General features: G+C 31.2%; 1 protein-coding gene and 1 pseudogene across 1 annotated transcript; one reads left to right on the plus strand and one right to left on the minus strand.

Annotated features, from left to right (window-relative positions):
• The first annotated feature begins 958 nt into the window (after window positions 1–958).
• Window positions 959–4,544, plus strand: LOC145614503 (7-deoxyloganetin glucosyltransferase-like). Its single transcript, XM_081669559.1, has 2 exons — window positions 959–1,499; window positions 3,515–4,544. The coding sequence occupies exons 1-2, from the start codon at window positions 974–976 to the stop codon at window positions 4,465–4,467; spliced, it is 1,479 nt and encodes a 492-aa protein (XP_081525685.1). The 5' UTR covers window positions 959–973; the 3' UTR covers window positions 4,468–4,544.
• An 876-nt stretch (window positions 4,545–5,420) lies between these two features.
• On the minus strand, window positions 5,421–7,076 carry LOC145613633 (protein TRANSPARENT TESTA 1 pseudogene; annotated as a pseudogene).
• Between the last annotated feature and the right edge of the window lie 1,135 nt (window positions 7,077–8,211).

Below are 8,211 nucleotides of genomic sequence, written 5' to 3' on the forward strand. Positions count from 1 at the left end.
TATAAAATAAAACATGGGCTATTCACAGTTTCACACAAAGTTGACCAAAGTTTAATAGCAAATCACCATGTTTAATTTATTAATCAGGAGCAGATATGCAAATTATTGCAAAATCATTGTGAATCACATATTCGCATGGGTTTCAGTTAAATATAGTATGTCCTTTTTGTTTATTCTCTTTATAATTCGGGCCCAAGATCTTCCAAGATACCCCATTCGGAGCTTAATCTCCTTGTCTTAGGGAATATGTATGGCTAATTTCAATTGATTATTGATACTTATTAATTATGAAGTATATGATTATTAAAAATACTCCATAATAATTATTTGGTCACTTAATGTAGCAACGGCCTAAAGGTGTTAAAAACTTATTCAACTTGATCTAAAAAGTAGCCCAATGATTTAGCATGATTAGACGCAATCACTCAATCGAACTAAACTTAGTCGTCCAAATTGACAGCTCTAAATGTAACATATTTTAATCTTGATGTATATAGACCTACAACACTTCTCAAAAAACTCAAGGAGAAAAAATTATTAACTTCTAAAATATACTACTTTATACACCTGGAAGGGTAGGTTAAATGGTTTTTTTTTTTTTTTTTTTTTTGAAAAAAGGGTAGGTTAAATGGTTGAAGATACCCAAATTCATGCACCAACAAAAATTATTGAAAATACTCAAAGACAAAAAAATAAATCAGTAAATAAAAAATAAATAATTGAATCATACTATTCCTGGTTATTGAGTGTTCCGTATATCTCAATTATTTTATATGGTATACAATGAACCATGTGATATATACATACTTTGTATATTTTTTAGTAAAAAATTATAATCTTTCTTTGTGAGCACCAAGCTAATTAAGCTACTATATATAGCCATAACTCCTTAATTAAAATCATAGTCCAATCATAAAAATCTTCTTACAAACTCTTCCACTTATTTCAAAGTCTCTAAAAAACCCCCAAAAATATGGGTAGTTTTGAAGGAGAGAAACAAGGTAAGATACACATACTATGCATACCATATCCAGCACAAGGCCATATAAGTCCTATGCTAAAACTAGCCAAACTCCTCCATTCTAAAGGCAACCACATTACCTTTGTCAACACCGAGTACAACCATCGTCGTCTACTCCGTGCTAGGGGACCTAACTCCCTTGAAGTTGTTTCGTCCTTTCGATTCGAGGCCATTCCTGATGGTCTCCCTCCCTCTGATGCCGATGCTACCCAAGACATCCCTACCCTATGTCATGCCGTTATGAACTACTTCCTTGAGCCCTTTAAGGAGCTCGTTTCGAGACTTATTAATGATCCTTCCCCGGGTTCTCCCCCAGTTACTTTGATCATATCGGATTGTGTCATGCCTTTTACTCTTGATGCTGCACAACAACTTGGTGGTATCCCGTTGGTATGGTTGTGGACTGCTAGTGCAAATGGTTTTTTGGGATATTCTCAGTATGGTACACTTATCGATAAGGGAATCGTGCCCTTTAAAGGTACGAGTTATTTTACATTACCCCTTTGTTACAATTATATTAGTGTTATTTGGTACTAAACTACTAATTAATCTCTCCACTTCATAATTCGTATATATATATAGTATAATCTAGGATGTGTTATCGTATTAGTTATTGCATAAAGTGTAAAAATTCACAAGGAATAGTCATTAATAACGCATTATTGCTTAGCTACTTTAAGTATCAAATTATGTACAGGTATGAAATAAGAGAAGTTTTAAGAAGAAAAATAGAAAGCAACGGAGGAAGTGAATATTCGATCGAATATATTAACGAATACATACAAGCAATTTAATTAAGTAATTCATCCCTTCAAAAAAAAAAAAAAAAAAAAAAAAAAAAAAAAAAAAGTAATTCATAGTATAAAGAAAAAAAAAAAAAAAACAACGTCAAGCACAATATGAAATTAGAGGCTAAACACCAAAAAACAATACTCCTAATGTATGTTAATATGTAATGATTCTAGAGATCTACAAATAATATTTATTATACCACTACAAGTCGAATGTAAAGAGGAAGAGTAAGAGTTGTCACGAGGCAATGTCCTAACAATCAATACCTCCACTAAATTTATCTACTAAAATAATTAACATCCACATAAGAGATATTTTTTTAATTAATTTTATATATTAAAATAGCACAATATCCTCTTTTTGTTTCTTATGATGCACCACATGGCAATCTTCTCCATTTGTTTCTTATTGCATGCATTTAATTATTAATTTATTATAAAATAAAAAATTATCAACAAGATTCAAACATGCAACCTCGCTCTACCTTTAAAACTAAGTACTTTACCACCAAGTTATGCCACATTTTATCTTCTTTATTGAATATGAATAAAATTTAGTAGATGAACGAACATATGAATTGAAAAAAAAATTAAATTTTAAAAAGTTAATATCATTAATTTAAATATATATTAATACTCATCAACCACATGTATCTAACCCGGAACATTATATTGCTTGGGCTAAAATTATAGTTTATATATTAAAAATAGCATTATTAAATTAAAGCTCAAGTAGGGTTTCTATAGATGTTTAAAAAGTTATTTAACCAAATATACAATATTTATGATAAATTGATATTTAATTACAAACTTAGACATCAAAATTAAAGTAAAGCACTACTATGTGAATGTGAGAAAAGGGCAGATTAGTTATGTCGATTGTGATTTGTTAATAATACGTATAAAATTGCAAACTTTGACATAAATCGATGGATAGGGGGAAAGCATGTGCAATTTTTTGTCATTTGCGACATTAAGTTCCAAATTAAAATACAGTAAAAAGTTCAATTAATTCAAGCTAGGACCAGTACGTGTACTGTATATTGAAAGCAAAAATAAAATACTCATATTGCTAATGGCCCGTGTTTGAAGTGGGAAGGTTTTGTCATTGTTAGTCAAGCTTGGTGGCAAATTAAAATACTAAACTACTAATGTACTTTATTATGTTGAAAGGTTTGTCAATTGTTACTCAAGCTTGGTGGCAAATTCAAGTATTATATATTAATTATGTTATAGGATAGGAAGATTTGAATTAATGGAAAAGGAAGAAAGATAAGTGTTGATTGATTTAATATCTCATGGGGCGAGGAAGGATGAAAACTATTTTTAAAAAAATGATTCATACATATATATATACTTAATGCATGTTGCATCACACGGAGTAAAAATTTATAAACAAAACATATATATAATACGAAGTATATATATTTTTTTTATTATTATTGATATTGAATTTATTTAGGGTTGAATGGATAAAACAAGTGTTGATCAATGATTCAATGTAAACAATTTTTTAATAAATCTATTATTAATTGATGTCATTATATGTCCTTGCTAATATTCTATTGTTTGGAGGCAAATCACCCCAAATGAGGACACCAATAAAATTAATTACAATATTGATGAGTAATACTTTGTATTAGAGTTAAGAAGTATATAAATTTTATTAGTTGATCCTAATTATGCTTTTTCTTTAAAGCAGATTCAAATTTCGCAACCGATGGCTCCTTAGACATGGTCGTGGATTGGGTACCTAGCATGAAAGGTATACAATTGAAATATATTCCAACCTTTATCCGAACCACAGACAAAGATGACATTATGTTAAATTTCCTAAAATTCACAACTGAAAGAGCTGCTAAATCTACACTACCAATTATTTTTAACTCTTTTGATGCATTGGAGCATGATGTTCTTGAGGATATATCGAAAATAGTAGTTGGTCCGATATACAACATCGGACCTATGCAATTGCAGCTAAATAATGTGACTGATGATGCCGCGGTCAAGTCCTTAGGGTCTAACCTATGGAAGGAAGATTCGACATGTTTTGAATGGCTTGACTCAAAGAAGCCAAAATCTGTTGTCTATGTGAGTTTCGGGAGCATCACAACTATGACAAATGAAAATCTTATTGAATTTGCGTGGGGGCTTGCTAATAGTAAGCACCCCTTTTTGTGGATTCTTAGACCTGATATTGTAACTGGAGATTCCGCTGTTATACCACCTGAATTCCTAGCTGAAACAAAAGATCGAGGTCTAGTGACTAGTTGGTGTGACCAAGAAAAAATCTTATACCATCCATCAATTGGCTCATTTCTGACACATTGTGGGTGGAACTCGACACTAGATACTATATGTAGCGGGGTGCCAATTATGTGTTGGCCTTTCTTTGCAGAACAACAAACTAATTGTTGGTTTAGTTTCGAAAAGTGGGGAATAGGCATGGAGATTGACAACGATGTAAGGAGAAGTGAAGTTGAGAGACAAGTGAGAGAGCTTATGGAGGACAAAAAGGGGGAAGAAATGGCAAGTAAAGCATTGGAGTGGAAAAAATTAGCTGAAGAAGCATTAGCAACTCCAAGTGGTTCATCCTACTTAGACTTTGAAAAATTAGTCAACCAAGAGGTTCTTTCTCTCAAAAAAGTCAAGTAGCAATCATAAAATTGAGCAATCAAGCTCATTTGCCTAGTTAATCATTGGGTGAATTGATTGCATAAATTATGTTTTTGTAATCTTTGATACAGCTATTTCTTTGGAGGTAATTTTGTGCTAATAGTTTGTTTTATTTCCAAAAAGAATCAAGTGAGATTTGTTCACAAAGTTTCTCTTTTAATTTCTATTATGTTTCTAAATAATATATAAAGTTGGTGGTGATATTGGAGTTGTAATCTTTGATCTGAAATTATTTTAAGCTATTATGTGGTCCAAATTATGAACTTATACACTTCCTTCTGATTAAGTATTGTTTTTAATATACTAATAGTTTATACTTACATTGGTAAGTATGCAACTTAATTTTATTCACCTTCTTTATGCATTTTTGTGCATCCTTGGCAAACAAAGCCCAAATTATTCCCATCTCTATGAATCTATGATCCCTTGCACTATTTGCTCCTACGTGGACAAATATGCTACTCTTATCCTACGGGCTACGGTCGCCCAAAAGATGATTTGTGTTCAAATCCGAACACCAACACAAATCAAAACTAATACAAGTACTCCATATCATACCTCATCGTTTCTTAACACTTTGACTTTTACATTATGATCTAATCTGACCATTTATGATGACTTATTGAGACGAAATACCAGTAATTAAAATTGTACATTGACAAACTTAAATTTAAAAGTATTACTCCGTAATTATTATAACACAGAGAAAGGAAATAATAGAACTACTCATGAAATGAATCGTGTTTAAAAATTATGGATGGACGTATATTGAAGTTAATATTTTGTCTATCATTATATCGATTTGTAGTACAATAACCAAGACTTTAACCAACATGTCACATGAAGATCCATTACAATCTTAGCCACCATCATTTTTTACCAATCACATTGTTTAACAAAGCAAACACTATCACTATAAAATCAACTATAATCTATAGTAGCTGAATGGTATCAAAGGAAGGAGGGAAAGGAGCATGGCCAGACCCAAAAGCGCGAATGTGATCCTTAAGTGACCTTTTATGCTTAAAGTCGGAACCACAAAGGCAAAGCCAACGCTTGCCACAATTTTTCTCATGTGTGCGCCAATCGCCTTTGACGGCCAACGATTTGCCACACTTGCGGCAGCTGAAAGGCTTGTGGCCGTGCTTGCGCTTGTAGTGTGTTTGTAGTGTGCGGAAGTCCTTCAAAGGCTTAGATTTTGGGTGGTTAATGTTGTTTTTGCACCCTTCTTCGCAGCAATAGCATGGCACACTTAGTATGGCTCGTGGTTGGGCTCCTTTTAAAGAGTCTGGGCCTTTTCGGTACTGTGATCCGTGGCCCCACATGTGCATCTGAGGTCCAATAAATTAATGAAAAAATGTAAGTTTGGATACTATAGAGCCCAAAGAGTGAAGCTTCAGAATTAAGCCCAACCTTTTTTTTATTCTTTTTTTTTTTTTTTATTTTGAAACCGAATTAAGCCCAACTTTGATATTATGGTTTCGGTACCTTTTTTTTTTTGGTACAACAAAGTTTCATTGACTCCAATCAGTCAACAAATATACTGAATTTTTTTTAGCTTATTAAATAATATAAAATCCCTAAAATTAATTTTTAAAAAAGGTCATTTCATCATATTAATGTGTAAATTAAAACTAATGTTGCGGTATAAAATCAATTCAACATAGTTTCAATAGGATTACATTTGTATAATACGATTATATGAAGTATTAAATGTTGCTATACAATATGAATGCAATTTTAACAAAATTTAACTAACTTCTTAAAATGTGTGAAAATTGGTACTTCGTACAATGATAGCTTAACAACTACCCAGAATCTATGTTTGATAATGATAGGTCAATTTTTTTTTTTTCCGAAAAATAAAAGAAAGGAGCAAGTTTTAAGAATACATACTCTATCGTGTAAAAGTACATTAATCAAACAAAGTGACCAGGAAGTTCCCAAGCTCGGAGCCACATTAAGGCAATGAAAATATGAAACCAATGTTTTAATTATTCAGTGATTAAATCCTAATAGTAGGAGTTAAAATCCAATATGTGTAATTAGAAAACAAGTAAACATTGCATGCTACAATTTTATAAAGCAAACCATGGAACAAGCTTTTTATATGCACAAAAATGCAATTAAGAATAAGGAATATAAATAATACACGAAAAAGGAACTATTACCTGAAGATTATTGTAACGGTTGAAGGTCTTACTACAAAGGTGGCAAGAAAAATGGGTGAACCCTACTAGAATTTGAACTGCACTTGGTATCCAATAATTGTTAGACATTCTTAGGTGATTATTATTATTATTATCACCAACATCATTTCCATTTCCATTTCCATTTTCCTTCCTTACCAAGCTATCATGATTAGGTAACCCAATGTGCAAGGCAACTGTAACACCGTCGTTATTATCCTCTTCTCCTTCTCCTCCTCCTTTGTTGTTAAGCTTCTTTGCGTTGTTGAAATCCTTAACACTCAAGAAGCTCTCGGCTTTGTCCGGAAAAAGATTGAGAGGTTCAATTCTCTTATTAACATCTTTGTTACTAAAACTACCTAATGAAGAAGTGCATGAGAATGTCGTAAATGGTTTCATGAATCTATAAAGGAATTCTAGGCTATACTCTATATGTCTATAGCATCAAGATTTGAATTAATAGATTTGTACGTAGAGCCCTACTACCATAATTTATATACTCCCTTTGTATAGCTAGAATTAGCAATTTTAGGGTAAATGGTCCCAAGTCTCAACTTTATGTAATTCTAGATATAAAAAGTTTTTACCAAATAATCCATTATACTCATAATAGGTATACACTTTTTACCATCCCCTGTACCTAAGGACTTAACCTTGTGCTTTGATATTAAAAAGTGGAGCAAATGGTAAAAAAATAAATAAATAAATAATTACAATAACTTTAATTACAAAGCACACCCTGTTCTTTTTAATTGCACCAATTTGAATGGTACATTTGTCATACTTTATTAACTAATTATATCTCTTTCATTATCAATAAATATACTTGTTTACTATAATAAATATGTTGATATTATGTTCAAAATTAAAAGTTTACATTAACAATACCTATATACGGATCAACTATATATGTTAATTTAATCTTATCTATAAGCACCAATATTGGTCAAAATGATGTATGTGAATACTACATACAAAATTTAAATTGAGACACGTAAAAAAAATAAGGGGCACATGGACTTGTAAATTAAAAATCTACTTTGATTAGTAAGAATAAGGTACTATACAAGAGGAATCCAATTAATAAATTGCATTATTGATTTAATTTGAATTTTATTATTCACTCACTTTTCCTACTCTTATATATGTCACCATGTAACCTTAGCTTAGCAAGGATATGTTGAAAAATGAAAAGTTCAATCTAAAACCACAACTTATTTGAAAATCTAATATTTTGAAACTTGTACAACTTTTTCGTATATCTTAAAGCAACATATATAAACGACAATGAGTTCCAAACAGAGATAGTATATATACTATAAATTTCGGACTAGGGGAGATTTGTAAGTACCTAAGAGTCAGTGGCGGATTGAGGGGCATTTAGTGGGGTCCCTTGACCCCACTTGAATATTAAAAAAAAAAAAAATCCTTTTAATTTTTTTTTATATATATAAAAATTACCTATATTTTTAACCGAAGGACCCCATAAATATTTATCAAATGCATTTTGACCCCGTTAAATATTAATTCTGGA

The sequence above is a fragment of the Chenopodium album genome, chromosome 25 (assembly GCF_948465745.1).
Source record: "Chenopodium album chromosome 25, dcCheAlbu1.1, whole genome shotgun sequence".
Lineage (NCBI taxonomy): Eukaryota > Viridiplantae > Streptophyta > Magnoliopsida > Caryophyllales > Amaranthaceae > Chenopodium > Chenopodium album.